Source organism: Aspergillus stella-maris, assembly GCF_047715825.1.
Source record: "Aspergillus stella-maris strain CBS 113639 unplaced genomic scaffold BDV14scaffold_19, whole genome shotgun sequence".
NCBI classification, from domain to species: Eukaryota; Fungi; Ascomycota; class Eurotiomycetes; order Eurotiales; family Aspergillaceae; genus Aspergillus; species Aspergillus stella-maris.
Window position 1 is genome coordinate 37166 of NW_027396813.1, and position 19107 is coordinate 56272.

Consider the following 19107-nt stretch of genomic DNA (forward strand, 5'->3'; position numbering starts at 1 on the left):
TCCTCAGAGGCTATTGATCTCCCGGGTGCTGCTTACAGGTACAAGGTATGGTATACGTTTGCCCTGGTTGAGAAAGGTTCAATGTCGTCGTACCTTTCTCAACTTGACCCTACCTCCAACATCCATCAGACCATTCAATCTTCTGTGATCTCGCTACTCTACCCTAGCGCGAGCACTAACAGTAGCAGTGCGCTATGTATCCCAATTGGAGTTCTAGCGCCTTTCCCTGCCCAGCTTTATCTCGCACTTGCGGCGACTTTTGGTTCACATGAACACCCGGTGCCTACATCTGGCGGTTAGTGCCGAACAACATGCAACCTGCCAAAGTTCCTGCCAATGGGACGAGTGTGCTATGACTCGTGCCAGGACTTTAAGATAGAACACCACCAGTTACATCTTCCGCTTTCATCTTGGCACCTTGGCTCAATTTCCCTTAACCCTGCAAGGCGGAGTCAGGACGCCCGATCGGAATACATGCCCAATTGGAAACGCTCGAGTCTTGAATGTTGTTTATAGGAGCCGCATCCCCCGACCCTGATCAGCTGCTGATCATGTTCAAGCATCTCACTAATCATCTGGCTTGGTGCTTGCTGCGTCATGGAAAACACCACTGCAGTACCACTTCGGGAATTACCTCGAGGACCTCGAGACTCCAACCACCCTAATGATGCTGATGATCGCGATTGGACAAGATCTCGCACCTCCTCAATGACAGCAGTGCACTCTGTCAAGACGCCCGACCCGGTGGCTCCTTCCCACGCATTCCGAATTCGCAGCTCTCGATATGGCATATTCCTCGCATTTGCACTGTCATCTGGATTATTACCTGCTGGCTGTCATATCGACCGATCGGGCGGAAGAGCTACAGACAAATACCCAAGCGCTATGTCGACGCAGACCCAACGCATCCGTTCTATGTCAGGAGTGAACACTGGTTTCATGCTGCGCGCGTGCTTCAGGCCATTACCAGCGTCTTGACCTTGCCATTGACCTCTGCCATCTGCGCGACCGCGGCCGTAATCTACACGCAACGAAGTCGGAACCTCACACTACGCCAGGTCATGGCCCTTGCAGACAGAGAGTGATTGCCATGCGCAGGCAATTCTCGGCTGATGTTCGGCCGTGTAAAGTTCTGGACACGGTTCTTGTTGCTCGCTTTCGTGCTGAACCTATTAAGCTTAATCCTTGCACCTCTTCAGGCGATCTTGGTCTCATCCAAGACGATCAAGACGCCAACGGAGCCTGCTTCGATTGAGGAACTTCTGGATTTGGTCGATCCTGACACCGCAGGCGACTACAACATGAATCTCATCACAGTCATGACACGCAACGCCCTCAAGACAGAGACACTCAAAAGGTATTCAGAGTCAGCTGTGGGCTGGAGCTGGAGTGTCCTGCAACCAGCTTGATGGTATCAACGAGGACGATGAGGACAGTGAGGACGATGAGTACTCCAATCCTTCCGGCGGAACGCATGCGTGTAGAGCCGGTGGTGCGACGTTCAACGCCATGCCTAATCTCCCCGATCCATTCCTGGCTGAACTTCCCTCTGGTTTCAACACGGGGCTCATCCGGCAGTTTGCACCGCGTATAACTTCCACGGCAACCTATCAGAATACCACTGCGGGCGAGTTCCCAGAGGACTGCCAGTCCCTCCCGAACGGCCTCTTTCTTGAATATTCCAATATCACATGGTCAAATTATGGAGATAATCAAATGTGGGGTGTCCAGGTTTGTATGCCAGGAGACATAACACAGTCGCTCTGGCGAGCCACACGCGATCGACAGGACTTTTCCGAAGTTCTATACCTAAATGTCTCACAAGACGGCTATATCAGCTCCGATTACGACAGACCTATTACTGGATTCTACCGGCTCACGTTGGACACGACGGCAGGCTATTTTGAGCTCCCAAACTATATGAACGGAGGAGCCGCAGGTGAACTGCTGGAGAATGACCCGTCGGATCTGTGCCGGGATGATTGCAAGGAGCAAGGGGATAGATGGGACAGCATTGGGTGAGCTCCTCAAGGTCCCTCAAGCTGCTCATATCTGACTACGTGATTAGACTCCGTTACCACCTCAGCCATGCCCGTCGACAGTCGGAGGCGCAAGTAGTTACCGAGCCCACAGAGATGCCGTATGAAGTCAAAAATAAAGGTCCCCTTCTAACACTCGCCCTTGCCCTCTTCGGAGAAGGATCTTTCATTGCAACGCGTGCGCGGAACCCGTCCGCCTACGCGACAACCGTACCACTCAACGTCGGCGACGGAGAAATATCGTGGATAAGAAGCTCCGAGTTTTGTATCGACACTGTGCCCCTTGGTTGGCTCTTCTCCGAAAGGTCATCTCCCAGTGGAGTGAACCGCTGCGTAGGCAACAATGAGGGCGGCGAAGAGGGCCGGAGCGTCGATAAACAAATTGGAGCGTGGCTCGAGAATTTCAAAGGCGATGATTGGAAATTAGGAAATGACTTTACAGCTGCTGCGTTTCTTACCAATAGAGAGTGGCTGAAGCACCGTGTGACCGGTGGCAATCTTGATCGATCGCTCAAGGTCAGCTTTGACCTTGGTGCCGATACGCAGGTTCCTTCTATCTCGCTGTAATTGTCATCTCGATAGTCTTGGGACTTCACGTCCTCTCCCTGTTAGCATTGGGCGTCTACTCTGCCCGGTCACCTCGCTGGACATCAACACTCGACTCCTTTGCCATGATGCGCATGGGCGCGGATATCCTACCGGAACTTCCAATGCACCTTTCCAATGGAACGCACCAAGTGGACGTCCTGGACTCGACCCCGGGATTCGTAGGCGATGCAACCCCAGACGAGACGGTCGGAAAGTTGGGTGTTGGGGCAACAGCTCCTATCAAGGAGGACAGGTACTTCAAGGCTTTTCATAAGGCCCCTTATATGCATGATCCTCACCGACCACCACGGCTGCCTGGTAATACCCAGCTACAACAACCACGCTGATGAGTTGATGAGAGGTCAACTAGTCATATTATACCTGATCCTAGAAAGAAACCCTAATTTGAACCGGGCTATATTTTGCCACTGTGTGCAGAAGATTTAATTACAAAGTATCCTCGTATAGTTCATATTCCACGCTCGCACGAATAAAGGCCGCTGAACCAAGAACACTGTCGTAGACAAGGGGTTGGTGGATGTAGTACTACAAAGTAAACTGTCAGCCTGTCTTGTGTCTCCTTGAAAGTGTCCAATTGGGAGACGTACCTCGTAACTAGCAGTTGAATTCAAACTGCAGACACTGACTGTCCCGTTATAACTCAAGCTTCCGTCCACATTCTCAATCACAAAGTCATCGATAAGTGTTTGATACGCCCTGTCCGCGACAGCGGTGTATTTCTCTGTCGGGGGCAATAGACCAAGCCGGACGCCCTTGAGGAGTGTATAAACAAACATTGCGCTTCCACTCGACTCGATATAATTCCCCTCTTGACCCGGCTCATTAAGTACTTGCCACCACCCTCCGGAGACGGGGTCAATGGATTGGATCAAAGCATTGCATAGGGAGATGAAGCGCTCTCGCCAGGTAAGTACTTCACGATTGTGATTGAAACTTAGGGTTGACGTAGAGTGGGAGAGTGTAAACTCAAGGAAATCAACAAGACCCATCATAAACCATCCGAGCGATCTACCCCAGACATAGGGGCTTGCGCCTGTCATTTTATTGGCCCAGATTGCTGTCCTTGAGGCGTCGTAGCCGTGGACGAGGAGAGAGGTGGAATTATCATGGCAGTGAGAGTAGAGGAGGTTTAGTTGGTGCGTAATGAAGTCTAACGAAAGGGTGGTGGAGGGGGAGTTTTTGGTGAGATTTGAGGTAGATATGGATGTGGTGTAGATCTCATAGAATGAGAGAAGCGAGAACATCCCGTCTAGGTAGCTCCAGTTGGGATAGGTATAGTACCATAGGCCGCCTATTGCTTCTTAGTGCCGTTGTACGTAGGTATGCATATGCGTATGCGTATGCGTATGCGTATGCGTATGCGTATTCAGAACAGGATAAGGGAGGGAGAGGAGGTATTGAACGGAAGCAAGGACATACCATATTCATTCCTATGCTGCAACTCAATCGACTCCCGCAGCGTATCCAATGTCCTCCAGTAGGTTTGATTCCCCGTCGTCTCATACTGATACTTCAACCCCCGTCCCACAGAAAGTCGATCAAGCGGAAAGTCCTCCGTATCAGCACTCGCATTGCCAAGAACAGGGATAACGCTCTCGACGCTTTCAGTGAGATACCCTTCCCAATTTGCCTCTAGATAAGTAGCGGACGGTGAGTCGAGGAGATCAAGGAGAGCGGTTTGAAAAACCCCGACTTGTAATAGCCCTGATGCACCGGCTTCATGGTCGTAGATTGCTTGGCTGCGAGATATAACGCTGTCGGCCATGAGGGCTGAGTAGGGGCGTGGTTGTACTTCTGCTTGACGCGTGGTACGTGTTCGAAATGCATTGCTGGGCACAGTTTGGCTGAGGCCTAAAATGCAGAGTATAGGGAGGACCGATAGTATGCGGAGTGCGTTTCGGGACGCCATTTTCATGAGAGGTTGCTGCTGAGTCTTTCACCCTGGATTTGAATCGATGACACTTGCGAAATGACGCTGAAGGGAGTTGTCAGACTTTATATTTCCTGGATGCCGATCTGCAGATCTTCACCATTCTAGGGCTGCCAGGGATCACCCCTCGTGTTCCAGTCGGCGTATATACAAGCCTTCCATGAACCCATAGCCTTTTAGCCTATCTCTGCCAGAAAGTGGATGTTGGAAGGATCAGGATCAGGGACGAACCAGAACATAAGTAGGTGTTACGCCACTGATGCCGGATAGCCGGCAACCCTAATCATGCGCGTAGTCCCGGGTTATGATCAGTATGACGATCGGAACGAGGTCTGAAGACAGAATACCTATCATGCTGGTTTTAAAAGACTAACGTCAGAAATGTGGTTTAGATGTCCTTCTGTAATCATTAACATAGCAATGACTCTATCGGAACTGGATATCCAGCTTCCCATCAATCCGATTGGCGTGCACCGGTGGTAACTGAATAGTACTTCGTGGTCTTAGGTTGAAAACGCGTAAGCTGACGCTTCAAGTAGACCTCCTCTCTATCTCGATACGTCCGTGACCATCGAGACAGGGAAGCTACGGAACGACGCCAAGGTGACCACAGGCGAATCTGAGGAAACCTGCAAGTCAACCAATCCTAGACGACTAAACATCCATAGTCTACAGTCTGCGCCTTCCCATCATGCACGCAGTAACCATCACGCAGCTGAGTCTCGCCAATCTACCCGGGCAGTCCTGTCCCGGGCAGTCCTGTCCCGGGCAGTCCTGTCCCGTCCCGTCCCCTTCGAGTTTCTCCCTCACTGTAGCAGTATACAAGGACTCTCCAATTGCTCCGAGGCTTTACGCTTTCCTGTACTTGGCACTTGGAGTAAGACTGTGAACATTATGGGATATATTGTCTGTGTTTGATTTGGCAATGCTGCCCACACAGTCGGGTGTCTCAGGACATGGCCTCAATATCCGGTGTTCGAATAACTCAAACTAATTTTTGAATCAAGGCTGGCAATTATGGCGTGCAACGGCTACGTATATGCTTCCCACTGGAGTGACAAGTGCCCCAGGATGGACAGAGGGTTATGAAATCTAGAATGGTCCGTGGCCGAGATGCACGATGATCAGCTTAGTCATGCATTAATGAAGACGCCAATGAAAATAGCATAAGAAACGGGACATGGTCACGCCGCGTCTCGTGACCGCGTCTCACCGCCTGCGCCTTCCCTTCCCGGTCCAACCTCAACTCCAGCGTCACCTTCTCCTCTTCAACCTCATCTCATCTCTCCCATCTCCATCACCATCCCAAATCATCCCTTCGCTGCTCTCGCCGCCAGTCCTGCCATTCTTGTGCTCGCATAAGACTCTCTGTTTTCACTCGTTGATCTCAGATTGGGCATGTACTCGTGACCAGACCGCATCCCTCTCGTATTCGCTCTTTGCTGTTCTCGCCGCCAGTCCTGCCATTCCTGTGTTTACATAGGACTCTTTGCTCTCTCTCGTGGAGTTCAGATTGGGCATGTACTCGTGACCAGGCCGCATGAGCTTTTATTTTTACTTTTCGTCTATGTCCCCTTGCTCATCTAGTCTTTGCGCGAGTCAGGGCTGCTCACCGTCGCTCAAAGCCCGGGTGGGTGGGCTACTCGATTCTTCGAGGGTTTCGTTTTCCATTTGATACTGCGAATGCTACAGTGACAGAATGACTACCGTTATGCAAAACCGACCATGGACCCTGAAAAAGGCAGTCCTCGTCCACGCCCCCGATAGCGATTTTTTTTGTGTTGCGCGCCTTCGTATCGTCCATGGTCCATCTGGCGACCGTGATCAATCTGTCGTCCATGGCCAAGCTGCTGATCAAGCATCTATTTCGCTGTCGATTACGGCAGCTCTCGCTAACTCGAACAGCAGATCCCACCTAACCCTGATTATCCCCCCCGACCGAGTCGAAAAATGCGGTCTCGCTCGACAAAGCAACGACTCCCTCTGCTCATATCGCTTCCTTTCCTCGCTCCCGGCGCCTGTCACAAATGCTTCGGACGTCTCGACGCTGACCTTGAGCCTCGACACGGTCGGCATGGTTCTTTGTCCATCTGGGACGGAATCTCTGATTCCTGCCACCCCAGGAGATTTGCAGTTTCAGTCGTTTGCGAAGATTTGCCAATCCAAGTTTCTCCGGCTACACTTCTCCAACCGGCAATTTGTGAATAACGAACTCGATAAGCTACAGAATTTTACCCAGGAACTGCGCCAGGGAAGCCTCCAGGCAGTGCCTTTCAATCACGCTCGCCATGGCCTGCTTCAGACAGATTGGCGTATCTTTGCTCTAGCGCCTGATCCGCCCCCATACAGCCAGGCGCCCGTGTCCGAACAGGAGGATCCTCCCGTATATCATGAGCAGGTAGTCGGAAAACGGCGCAGAGGTAACCTCTCACCTTACTATAGAGCCTTATGTAGTAGCTTAATAGTATTTAGAACCGCGGTCCGTATCTCCCAATGATGAAGGACGGAAAAGACTGCTTCCCCCATCTCCCCAACCAATAGGCTCTCCAACCGAAATGAATACGCCTAGCACTCGAGGCCCTTCCTACTCACCCTCGATTCGCCCGACTGCCTTTCAGCGTGCCTCTCCCGTACCCACAGAGTATGAGAAGCTTGCGCGTCTTGAAAATCAGCTACGGAGCGCTTCTGATGATCTGATCCGCAAGTTATTGATTCGAACGGGCCGCGAGCATCTGCTAGCCCCAGCCAACGTAGAACGCCCTCTCTCGAATGAGCTCAGCAAGGTCGACAGTCTCAAGGAAGTCGAGATGATGATGATGCTACTTGAACGCCGGCTTGAACGATACGTTGATAAGTCGGTCGAGCATCAGCTCGCAGGCCACGTCGACCGTGCCGTGAGCGAGTGTCGTGATCAGGCCTACGACGCATACACTCAGAAGGAGGCCGAGTTCCATGAACAGATCGAGGATGCCAATGTTGAGGTACGCGATACAACCAATGAATGTATGGACGAACTGCAAGAACAGGTGCAAGGGTACATGGTGCAAACAGAAGATCAAGCGCAGCGGCACATTGCCCAAATAGAAGACCAAGCGCAACGGTACATGGCCCAAATACAAGAACAAGCCAAACAGTGCATCAAGGATATCGAGGACCGAAGGATTGAGATCGCGATCGACTCTGAGATTTCCGGAAAGACACGACATGGGCCACGGCCCAATCCGTCTGCCCAGTCCTCACTTGATGAAAAGCCAAATTCTCGTCTTGGGCCGGGTATTCGTACCAGGTGCAGTTCTGTATAGACCTAGTACTTATACCAAAGCCCCATTGACCTCTTCAATACTACCTTCTTCCTGAACTGAGTACCAACCTATAACAATCTCGACCGTGGACCAACCCTGAAATTCCTATCATAAGAGAACCTTCTCAATAATCTTTAAAGATACCCTTTGCTCTAATGTGTGTGGGCTACACTGGAGTTTAGCATGTGCTTTTTGTCGTAGCTCATATATACAACAGAGATAGACCACGTCCTGCTCTTGGAAAAACTACCATTGTTGCAAGTATTCTCTTTCTCTGTGGCATTACGGTTTCGTTGCCTCTCTTCCTTCCTACCGATCAATCCTCGCCCCCTCCAGAATCCCTCCATTATCAACCCCATGCGTAGATCCTCTCTCCAAAACCGCCTTTCTAACCCACTCCCCGCGCGGTCTCATAACAGCTCTAAATGGTTTAGGAAGGGTAACGAACCCCTCCGTACAATCCATATCATCAACCTTATGCCGTTCTCCCTTCTCATTAATCACACCAGCCTGCACATCAAAAGCCCATAACATCCGTGCCATCTGAATGAAGAGCTGATTCCTCGCAATAAGACGGCCCGTACAGATTCTTCGTCCAAACCCGAATCCCGTCTGTGGTAGGTCTTTTAGGGCTGATGTATTCATACCGCAGATATCGATGGTTGGTTCTTTTTCATTGTAGCTGGAGGACTCGACGAGCCACCGCTCTGGAATGAAGGAGTCGACGTCTGAGCCAAAGGCTTTTTCGTCACGAGTTATGGCGAAGGCGTTGGGGAGGACGGTGCTGTTTGCTGGGATGTGATAGCCCATGTATGTGTCTGCGGTCTTGGTGTAGTGTGGCACGCCGGATACGACGACGGGGCGCCAGCGGAGGGTTTCGCTTGCTATACCTTGTTAGATCCTGTACATTCTGATTCGAATGAACGGGAGGGATACGTACCGATTGCATCAATATAAGCAAGCTTCGGCCTATCTTCAAAAGTCGGCATCCGCTCACCAACAACCTCACGCAACAAATCCTGCGCCTTCTTAACCCACCCAGACTTCTCCCCCGACGTAGTCCAAGCAACAATAAACCAATCCAGCGCAACAGTCGAAGTATCAAGCCCCGCATCAGCAAGAATCCCCAAATCAAACGCCAACTCCTCCGTCGGCATTCCCCTTGCCTCAGGGGACTTCTCCATGTATTTCGCGAAATTCCACCCGCTACAGTCAAGACCCCTCTTTAAATTCCCGACGTGAAGGCTTCGCTCGAGTTCGTATAGTTCCTCGCCTTCTTTCTTCCATGGGGCGAGGAATTTAGGGAGATAATTCAGGGACGGGAATGAATCGACTAGGTATGCGCCGACTTGCCCCGTTCTCGCGAATTCTGCTTGCACGCGTTTGCCGTCCATAAGTTCCTTCTCGTACCCGGTCTTCAATCTATATCCGTAATTCAAGCAGTATATCGTACTAGCCATCGCGCGCTCAAAGTGGTGATGAAAGTCAACCCCCTTCTCACCGACCTCATCCCACTCATTCAGAACATCAAAAAGCAACTGCTGCGCCTCGATATCCTGCAGCGCGCGATACTGACTAGCCGATCTCAGCGTCAAAAGTGGCGCCTCCATCTTTTGGTGAAGTTTATACCGCTCATCATAAGGTCGAATAAGCATGTGCATGTTCTTCGTGACTAGTTCGCCGGCCATGACCATCCGCGGACGATGCGAGTATTGCCCGCTCCGACGGTTGAGCAGGTCGTGTGCAGCTTGGTGCGTTGAGAGGATTATGAGGCTTTGTCCGGCCATGCTGAGGTGCATTATTGGGCCGTGGGCTTTGCTCCAGTGGTAGAGGTGTAGCCATTGGAGGCTTTTGGGGAGTTGGTGGATGTTTCCGATTAGGGGGGCGGGCTTGGGGCCTGGTGGGAGAGGTGCTGGAGGCTTCTTGGTTAGTGAAAGGAAGAAACGGAACAATATGGCTGAGCCGCAGAGGGCAAGCAGCAATGTCGTCCAGGTCAAGGCCATCTCGCTGGATGGAGATTTTTTATGAACCGAGCGACGAGCGAACGGGAGACGCGCTGTTTATGAGATGGAGTTTCCTCGAGCAGGGTGAAGGTATGCGACCATGGCTCGAACTAATGCAAGGCTGCCATCACGTTGGAGACAGTTCGAGTGCTTGGCTGGTGGAGATGCTGTACTTTTGTCAGTGCAATTCCTCTCGCAATGCATATGCCCTACTGGGACAGAAAGAAGCGAATCCATGGTGGACAATCTTTAAGAGCTATTGTTCTCCGGTTCCAGTCTGTTGGGTTCGCGAGCTCTCTCTAGCTTTTATAGAATAGGAAAGAGTCTGAAGATGGAACCCCAAAAGCAAGACAGCTGGCAAAACTAAAGGCTAAGGCAGGCCAGCTCCAGGATCTGTTCCTGGCCAGGGACGGATCGTGTGGGGGGGGCGTTAACTGTCAAATGGCGATGATCCTATTAGCCCCATAGCACGAACTATCCTCTTTAGTTCCCAACGCTTGGTCTAGAAAGTGATAAGATCGTCTCTTCTGCGCTGATAATTAGGGAATCGTTGATTGTGGGATTCCTGTGACAGGGTATTTTGGTCTGAGTTGGATTTGCCCTTATATAGTTCCAATGTTGTTCGTTCTCACATATGAAGAGCCATCATGGAGTTAACCAGATGCAGAGCTTTTGCCCTTGTCGCCTCGAATGCCGTCGCCGGGTCCCCCCCTGATTGACCCATTGTGCGGTATTATGAGAATAGGTCGTTTATGGCGGAAATACGTACCTGCTTCGAGAGATCTGTACCGCCATTGCGCTAATTGAAATATTTGAAGCCGCGAGCCTAGACTTTCTTGTTGGGCAGGTGGTAGGCTTGCTCAGGTTCCGTAGGTAACTTTCTTTGGTTAGGAAAGAACATCAGATAGCGTCTTCCATATTTTCCCGGTAACGCTGGTCTCTCTGCACTGCAGTCAACATCTCCCCCGCGATGGTCATCGTCTGCTTCTTTTACGGTGGTCGTGTTCGGCCCCGCGTTCCAAGCCTATGTCAGGCTACTGCCATTTATCCGGTTGAGACCATCGCCATGAGAATAAATTGCTTGTTTAAGTTACTCACTTCCCCGCTAAAAATGTTGCCTTTGTGGATTACCGCACATCAGACATTCCAAGTTGTCAGTCTCAAGTTGTGAGACGGTTTCTTCCACAAGTCAAGAATTGTAAGGACTCGGGTTGCTGCCACTCAAAAAGTCATTGCTAGAATGGCCCGTGACGCTTTGAGACTAGCCCTGAGAGCTGTAACAGCACATGTCCAATGATAGTGTCAAAGAAGCAGTGCCTTTAGCGGCACCTTGTGCATCTCGCCGAAGCCCGATATACTTTCTCCGGAAACCGAGAATGTGATAACATTATAATAGAAGCAAATGGGGAGCACCACGAGAGTACCCAAGTAACAACAGAATTGACACTTGCAATAAACTTCAAACTTGTGGAAAACGATCACCTCGTTAGGGCGTCAGGGTGAACCTGTCAGCGTTCCTCCCCGGTATTGCGGGGAACCACCGCAGCGCAGGAGATGAGCTGAATATAGCACCCTGAGTCAGAAAGCCGGCTAATTCAGGAACGCACCAGGTTATTCAACTCCTGTCCCTGACGATCACTGAGACTTGAGACATTTCAAGACGGCGGAAGACCCTCATGGAGCACGGATGTTTCATCTATACATCAACTGCTCTTGGCACTTGGCAGGGCATCGTCTATATTAAGATATGAAGAATTTCCGCTCCAAGGTGAAATTATTCGGGAGTCACCTTGCTGGACAAAATGAGGTCTCTCTTTCAACTAACGGCGCTGGCCGCCGTGCTCACCCAATGCAACGCGCAACTCCGCGTGCGTCTCATGTCCTCGTCCATCCGCGACCTCGCCGAACCCGATTTCTCGACATTCACCATTGAAAGTGAAGCTGAAAGTGCGTCCACCTCAATCGACGGCGTGAACTTGACAATCGCCGCGCCCGAGGGATCTTACCTCCAGGGTGACTACTACAAGTACCAGTATACCCGGACAGTGTCCCATCTCGGAGAGCGCGTCGTTAACCAAGGTATTACGACGAACCCTGATGCGCCGGGTGCCATTACGCTTAGTATCCTTGGTTTAGAAGAGGGCGAGCATACGTTGCTTACATGGCATAACCTATGGTCTGATCCTGAGGGCGATCAGGCTGCTAATATTGGTGTCAGTGCGGGGGGTGAGGAACTTGCTTCTGTAAGTTACTCCCAACTCCATCATGCATTGCTCTCGCAGGAACTGACTTATGTCACAGATTGAACCCACCGTTCGAGTCGACAATATTTGGGAATCCGCTACCTCATACATTACTTTCTCCGTTTCCTCACCCGATGAGGCCGTCGAAATCACATACACGCCTAGCGGAGGTGATGGAATCGTCTACCTGAATGGTTTCGAAATCGATACACCGGCCATGGGCAACCAGATCTCTTTCCCGACACCGTCCCATCGCGACGAGCGTCTCGAGCCGGAGAACGGCACTGTCGCTGCCACATGGAGAGCCCCGACCGGTGTCGAGTCTGCGACATACAGTGTCTACCTGGGAACTGCTGAGGGAAACCTCACTGCGGTTAGCGAAGGAGTTACTGAGACAGAGGCTATTTTCGAAGGTAGGCTATTTCGTGTTAGCTTTTGATAGGGGTTAACGAAGCTTCCAGACCTCAACAAACTCGACACCTACTACTGGCGCGTGGACGTCGTCTCCAGCGAAACCACATATACCGGCCGTACATTCATGTTCCGCCTCGCGCATCTTGCATTTCCGGACGCAGAAGGATGGGGGTGAGCAGTCCAATCCAATTCCCACAACACAGCACTAACAAATACAGACGCTTCGCCCGCGGCGGCCGCGGCGGCAAAGTAGTCAAAGTCACCAGCCTCGAAGACACCGAAGACGAAGGAACGCTCCGCTACGCACTAACAGTCGAAACCGGACCACGGACAATCGTCTTCGACGTCGGCGGCGTCATCACGACTACCTCGCGCATGTCAGTAAACGGTAACTACATCACCTTAGCAGGCCAAACGGCCCCAGGAAAGGGAATCGCCATCCAAGGCTGGCCCGTCGGGTTATCAGGTGCATCGGACGTGATATTCCGACATATCCGTGTGCGCCCTGGCACCTCAACGGGAGAGACAGTCGATGGAATGGGCATGTCCGGGTCCAACTACTGCATTTTCGACAGATGCAGTATGGGCTGGGCGCTTGACGAGTCCTTTTCGTCCCGCACAGCGAAGAATATTACCTTTCAGCGCAATATGATTTCCGAACCTTTGAATGTTGCCGGGCACCAGAATTATCCGGAGGGCACGGCGCATGGTTATGCGGCTACTGTTGGTGGTGATGTTGCGAGTTTGCACCATAATTTGCTTGCGCATGCGGAGGGGCGCAGCTGGAGTATGGGTGGGGGGGTTGATGATAATGCGACGTTTGCGGGGAGGTTGGATATTCGGAATAATGTTGTTTATAATTTTGGTACGTTCCCTTCTCCATACACTCTCACGTTAACCAAGACCAAATTCTAATGGGCGTATAGGAACCCGCGTAACAGACGGCGGTGCAAAGGAAGTAAACTTCGTCGGAAACCTATACAAACAAGGACCAGCAAGCGAACTCACCTACGCCCTGCAAGCGACATACGAGGATAATCTCCCGGGAACACAACAATACTACTGCTCCGGAAACAGCATGCCCGGCGTCTTCGACCAGGATTCCACGCAGGCAGTCGACGATGGGACAGGGCAGACAAGTGAGATCGCGTGCTACGCGGACGTGAGCATCGATCCGGCCCCTTCTTACCAGAAGTTCATGGACGAGGAGTTCTTCCCGAGTTATATTAAGGAACAATCTTCGACAGAGGCGTATAAACGTGTTCTCTCTGATAGTGGTGTTTCTCAACCTGTTCAGGATGAGCATGATGCTAGAATTGTACAGGAGACGCTTGATGGCACAACGACGTATGAAGGTTCTGTCTCGGGTAAACCCGGGTTAATCGATAACGAAGCCGACGCCGGTGGTCTTGAGGATTTCCCTGAGACAACAAGGTCCGCATCCTGGGACACAGACAACGACGGTATAGCAGACTGGTGGGATGGATCGACTGGTGGGGACGGGTATACCGCTGTAGAGGGGTACCTGAACTTTATGGCAGACCCTCATATCTTCGTTGCGCCTGGTGGAAATGGAGAGGTTGATCTTGCGCCATTGTTTGCTGGGTTTGTTGAGCCTGCTTTTACGGTTGGTGAGAGCGAGAATGCACTGGGGACTGCGGCGGTTGATGGAACAACTGCGACGTTTGCCTCAACTGGAGACGCAGGTATTGATTACTTTACTGTCTCTGTTGAAGATAGCGAGGGGAGTACGTGGGAGAGGAAGATCGGCGTTGCTATCTTTGAGGGTGCTGATGAGGCGCAGTAAACTTACTACTTGCACTAGTATAGGGCTTCCTACCATCTTACAATCTTTCTACTTATCCTGTGCGTATATTACAAGTAGACCCCTAAGAGATTCGGTTGCCGAATCATCCATATGATGCATTGCACCATGGACGAAAATTTCGATTTGTGATGTCAACAAAAGGACCAGCCTCATAAACAGAAAGGAAAACATAGATAGTACACAAGTAAGAACAACAACACCAAATGATCTAGCGAAAACCCTAACCTGTAAAACCCAAATGGGACAAAAAAGCAGGTAAGAAGGGAAAAGGCTTCATGGTCGACAGGCAATTCTGTACAGGAAAGGAAAAGACAAGATCAAACACCAGGCTCCAACAGACACGACATCGTACAATACACGGACACACACAGACACAGACCATTTTATTCCCCTCCCCAACTCGACTCCCTCAGCGGACAGTCACAACCATGCCGACAAAGACGACGAACGGGAGACTCGCAGATGCCACAGCCGTATTCTTGCCAGCTGGCATCCTGCTTCTCCAACCAGGTCTCAACGGGACCCATGTCCCCGTCGCTTTCGACCGTGGCCCGATCGTCCTCCTCCTCCTCATCAAGCCCCGCCTCACCAGCCGTCCTCTTCACGGCCATGGTCATTGGCATTGGCATCGGCGCAACAGCCGGGAACGCGGACGTATCCCCCATTGGCCTAGCAGCAAGATAACGAGCAAAAAAGCCCGTACCCGTCTTCATCCGCCACGCATGCGGGACAGACCAGGGCCGAAACGCGGAAGACCACATCCCACCCGTTGAAATGGGCTTGGATGATCCGGGCTTCGTCGCCGATTACAGAGATGAGTGGGGCCTGCATATACTTATGTCAGTCGACCGTGTCCGCAGATGTGACTTGATATAGGGGGACACTCACCGACTCAACCACCTCACTCTGATAAACCAGTCGATCCGGCGCATACCGCTCGACCATGGCCGTGACGGTCGTCCTCCACTTGGCCTCGGGCTCGCGACGTAGATGTTCCTGACGAACCACCCCATTTTGCGTTCCGTCAGGGGCATGGCCTCGGTCTGGCGCCCGAAGACCTCGATTGGGTGGGTAGGGATCGGTCTGGACATGGTCAGTGCGGTTTATTCAAAGGCTGGGGAGGGTACTTACGGCTCCCGCCAACAAGTCTGCCCTCTAATCTCCTAAAAGGCCTCCCAGATCTCACGGGCGATGTCGATGTGCGAGGGAGCTAGCCATGGTCAGTCTGGTTGATCAAGAGAAGCTAGGCAGGTAGGTACTTACTCTCAAACCGCGGCATATCCCAAGGAACAAGCCTATTCGGACCAGCCGTGGGAGGCGGGCGATGTTATCTCTCGCCCTCGCCCTCGACCACGGCCGAAGCAGGAATTTTGTGCTCGCTGTCCTCGTCCTCTTTGCCATCCATCCACTCCGGAGGCATGGCATTGAAGTAATCACCCGGCAGAAAAGCAGCAGGGTCATCCTCTGGCCTATTGGTCCAGAGGGGAGGGGACGCCGTGGTTATCCCGGTATGACCGGCCAAGATACATTTAAGAAGCGAGATTATCTTCTCGCGCTTCTCGCGCGCGGCTTTAACCGTGGCCGTGGCTGCCGCCGTGTCTCACAAATCGCCGTCAGTCCCAACAGAAGCCCTAATCTATACCGCCAAGACCAGCTCCACCATTTCCATACAAAACCATCAGAAGAACTGACTCGCAAGTCCCGTCGAGGTGGGGCATAATGAATCATGTTCTCCACATATTTTCTTCAGGAGTGATCTTCTATCTTCCATCTTCCGCCGCGTTATTCCGTCATATCTTCAATTTCCCGTCCCCTTCCCATTTCATTCCCCTCCAATCACTCCTCCCTCACAAACTCAAACCAATCCTTCCCTTCCTAACCGCGGAAACCCCAACTCAGCGCAATGGACCTCTCAAAAACAACCGTCGATTCCCTCCCCAGTACACCAGCCTGGCTCCTAACCGGCCAAAACGGCACAGAAAGCCTGGAATTCGACGCGGAGTTCCCGCTTCCACCGTTAGGACCGCACGATGTCCTTGTCCGGATCCATGCCGCGTCGTTGAATTATCGTGATTTGGCTATTGCACAGGTACGTTCTCAAAGCCATATCCTAAATCCAGGATAATGACCGTGCTAAATAATTCCCCAGGGAAAATTCAACTTACCGCTAGCACCCCCAAAAACACCCCTCTCCGACGGCGCAGGCGTAGTCCTCCAAACAGGAACTCTCGTTACAAGATTCGTGCCAGGAAACGAGATCGTCACGCATCTAACGACAAACTCAAAATACGATGAGATGGCCACGTACGCTTCTATTGGTTCTGGACTGGGGCAGGGCGTCCATGGGACGTTGAGGAAGTATGCTGTTTTTCATGAGAGTGCTCTACTTAAGGTGGGGAGGTTGGGATTGGGGTATCGTGAGGCGGCTACGTTGACTTGTTCGGGGTTGACTGCTTGGAATGCGCTTTTTGGGTGGGATGGGCTTTTGAATGGACCAGATGAGGACGAGAGTGAGAGTGAGGCCGATGCGAACGGTGAGGTCAATGGGAATAGCAAGAATAAGTCCACGCGAGACTTGACGGGTCAAACTGTCCTCGTTCAGGGAACAGGCGGCGTCAGTATTGCGGCATTACAGGTTCGTCTCGTTTCGTCTCGTCTCGTCTCTTACCTCCGTTACCTCATTTTCCATTAAGGGATGCACATACTAACAATCAACCACAGTTCGCCCTCGCAGCAAACGCAACAATAATAGCAACAACGTCCTCCTCAACCAAAGCCCAGAAACTCAAGTCCCTGGGAGCGCACCACATCATAAACTACAGAGACGAACCTTCCTGGGGCGCTCTCGCAAAATCCCTTACCCCCGATTCGCGCGGCGTCGATATAATCATCGATGTCGGCGGCTCAAGTACCATAGCTGAATCACTCAAAGCAGCGCGGATAGACGGGATGATTGCCCTTACTGGATTGTTGGGTGGTGCGGCGCAGCCTGAGGACCCGAGTATTATGGCGGGTTTGATGTATCTTGTTAGGACTAGGGGGGTTTTACTGGGAAGCAGGAGGCAGTTCGCTGAGATGAATGGTTTTATTGAGGAGAAGGGGATTAAACCTGTATACGATGAGAAGGTGTTTGGGTTTGAGGAAGCGAAGGAGGCGTTTAAGTTTCTTGAACAGCAGAGACATTTTAGTAAGGTTGTTATTGATGTTGAGTATGACGAAGGAATCTAGATGGGATAGATATAGATATAGATACAACATGGCAATTTAGAATATACATAGAAAACAATAATCAAAACGACAGGCAAGAGTTGGACACTTTCACTCCAGCTACTCCAAAGCAGCTCCGATAGTTACTACATTGTAGTATCACACGCAGGAACCCCCTACGAAACAGTAATACTAGCAGACCCCGAACTCTGATACCCCTCAACAGCAACAATCTGATAATTATGCGTGCCAAGCGTCATCCCCAAGTTCCCCCAAGCATCGAAATGGTTCTGAACAGTAACAGTCCCCTCAGAGCGCTTACTCTGGCGCACCGACCAAAACTGGGTGAATGTCGCAGTCCCTTCGATACTATCCGCGTTCTCGCGCGTCGCAGTGTAAATGTCGTATGTTGCGCCGTCGGACTCGACGGTTCCTTGCTGCGTTCCTGCTGTCCCGGGGTTGTAGTCGCCGTAGGACTCAACGATGTAGTACTCGATCAGCGGGTTCTGGGTCCAACCGTAGACGGAGAGGTACCCGTTTCCGCTGGGGGAGAATGTTCCGGAGAAGCTGATGGCACTACTCATACCATTAGTTCACCTCTCTTTGTTGCAGAAGACTGTGATTGAAGACTCACTTGCTACTACCGGGGTTGTATCCCTTCCCACCAACAAAGTTCCCGACATCACTCCATTCAACCGTGTACGAGCCGCCGTCACCATTGGTATACGTCACGTCGCCGCCGCCGTCGGTCCAGAAGGAGTAGTAGTAGCCGTTGCTGGTACCCGTCGAGCTCTCGGTTAGTGCCCTAACAATGCTGTCAGCTTTTGGGATCTCGCTCTCCCTTGCCAAATGTCACTTTGCGTACTGTCGTTTGGCGAGTTGAGGCAGGGTGCCGTCGGAGGGGGCAGCGAGGGCGCCGACTGCTGCGGAGCAGGCGACGAGAAGACGGGAGAAGGAGACCATTTTGTTTGTTTGTTTGCTTGCTTTACTTGAACTTGAAGGAAAAGCGAAGCTGAAGCTGTATTGACATTTCTGGAGCCTGGGCAGGAGCTCTCTTATACTTGGTGCCCATCATCAATTAGAAACGTCGCTCGGACGTGCCATACCCAGTATCTACCCACCCTGCAAGGCCCCATCGCTTAGCTTGACAACGGCCCTGTCTCAGAATGGCAGGCCGCATTCTGGCTCGCCTGTCAAAGTGAAACTCAGGAGGCAGCACCGTGCCAAACAGGTAATGACTCCGTCCGTTTCAGGCGTGGGTGACAAAAATAGGCTGATATATGTTCTCCACTATGTATCCTCCGCGTCTCATGTAGATAGAGCCGGTCTTGGCGCGCTTAAGCTTTGAAGCTTCTTCCTTTGCATGGATGAAAAGGGCTTGGTTATAGGCTAATGTCTGCAGAATGGCGTAGTTAAGCCAGTTTACCCCTGAACGCCTCTTCGTCGGTGGTGAGACCTTGGAGGTCGGCAGTGTACCATACCTACTACGTATTACCTAGGTAGCGGCAGACCGCGGGCATCACCCTGTATAC

At 51.7% G+C, this 19107-nt stretch overlaps 8 protein-coding genes across 8 annotated transcripts; 4 read left to right on the top strand and 4 right to left on the bottom strand.

The window, feature by feature from the left end:
* Positions 1-597: 597 nt before the first annotated feature.
* On the top strand, positions 598-2974 carry BDV14DRAFT_188903 (uncharacterized protein; the record flags this gene model as incomplete). The annotated part of the gene is made up of 6 exons (XM_073771128.1): positions 598-717; positions 777-1035; positions 1099-1357; positions 1485-2018; positions 2069-2571; positions 2622-2974. The coding sequence occupies 6 exons, from the start codon at positions 598-600 to the stop codon at positions 2972-2974; spliced, it is 2028 nt and encodes a 675-aa protein (XP_073629359.1).
* Positions 2975-3037: 63 nt separating this feature from the next.
* BDV14DRAFT_171062 (Six-hairpin glycosidase-like protein) lies at positions 3038-4770 on the bottom strand. Its single transcript, XM_073768324.1, has 3 exons — positions 4068-4770; positions 3236-3939; positions 3038-3173 (listed from the first exon to the last, which is right to left on the bottom strand). Exons 1-3 carry the CDS (start codon positions 4561-4563, stop codon positions 3075-3077), a joined length of 1299 nt encoding a protein of 432 aa, XP_073629360.1. The 5' UTR covers positions 4564-4770; the 3' UTR covers positions 3038-3074.
* A 1034-nt stretch (positions 4771-5804) lies between these two features.
* BDV14DRAFT_171065 (uncharacterized protein) lies at positions 5805-8106 on the top strand. Its single transcript, XM_073768325.1, has 3 exons — positions 5805-5915; positions 6037-6998; positions 7051-8106. Exons 2-3 carry the CDS (start codon positions 6278-6280, stop codon positions 7878-7880), a joined length of 1551 nt encoding a protein of 516 aa, XP_073629361.1. The 5' UTR covers positions 5805-5915; positions 6037-6277; the 3' UTR covers positions 7881-8106.
* Positions 8107-8189: 83 nt separating this feature from the next.
* Positions 8190-9883, bottom strand: BDV14DRAFT_198857 (cytochrome P450; the record flags this gene model as incomplete). Its single annotated transcript, XM_073773073.1, has 2 exons — positions 8190-8764; positions 8821-9883. 2 exons carry the CDS (start codon positions 9881-9883, stop codon positions 8190-8192), a joined length of 1638 nt encoding a protein of 545 aa, XP_073629362.1.
* A 1802-nt stretch (positions 9884-11685) lies between these two features.
* On the top strand, positions 11686-14347 carry BDV14DRAFT_207995 (pectin lyase fold/virulence factor; the record flags this gene model as incomplete). The annotated part of the gene is made up of 5 exons (XM_073775298.1): positions 11686-12126; positions 12185-12539; positions 12588-12711; positions 12759-13405; positions 13467-14347. The coding sequence occupies 5 exons, from the start codon at positions 11686-11688 to the stop codon at positions 14345-14347; spliced, it is 2448 nt and encodes an 815-aa protein (XP_073629363.1).
* Positions 14348-14751: 404 nt separating this feature from the next.
* Positions 14752-16086, bottom strand: BDV14DRAFT_198859 (uncharacterized protein; the record flags this gene model as incomplete). Its single annotated transcript, XM_073773074.1, has 5 exons — positions 14752-15037; positions 15072-15193; positions 15257-15451; positions 15720-15955; positions 16011-16086. The coding sequence occupies 5 exons, from the start codon at positions 16084-16086 to the stop codon at positions 14752-14754; spliced, it is 915 nt and encodes a 304-aa protein (XP_073629364.1).
* A 152-nt stretch (positions 16087-16238) lies between these two features.
* BDV14DRAFT_207996 (zinc-dependent alcohol dehydrogenase family protein) lies at positions 16239-17596 on the top strand (the record flags this gene model as incomplete). Its single annotated transcript, XM_073775299.1, has 3 exons — positions 16239-16457; positions 16518-17003; positions 17090-17596. The coding sequence occupies exons 1-3, from the start codon at positions 16272-16274 to the stop codon at positions 17594-17596; spliced, it is 1179 nt and encodes a 392-aa protein (XP_073629365.1). The 5' UTR covers positions 16239-16271.
* Positions 17597-17751: 155 nt separating this feature from the next.
* BDV14DRAFT_198861 (glycoside hydrolase family 11 protein) lies at positions 17752-18538 on the bottom strand (the record flags this gene model as incomplete). The annotated part of the gene is made up of 3 exons (XM_073773075.1): positions 17752-18151; positions 18210-18380; positions 18441-18538. 3 exons carry the CDS (start codon positions 18536-18538, stop codon positions 17752-17754), a joined length of 669 nt encoding a protein of 222 aa, XP_073629366.1.
* Positions 18539-19107: the final 569 nt, after the last annotated feature.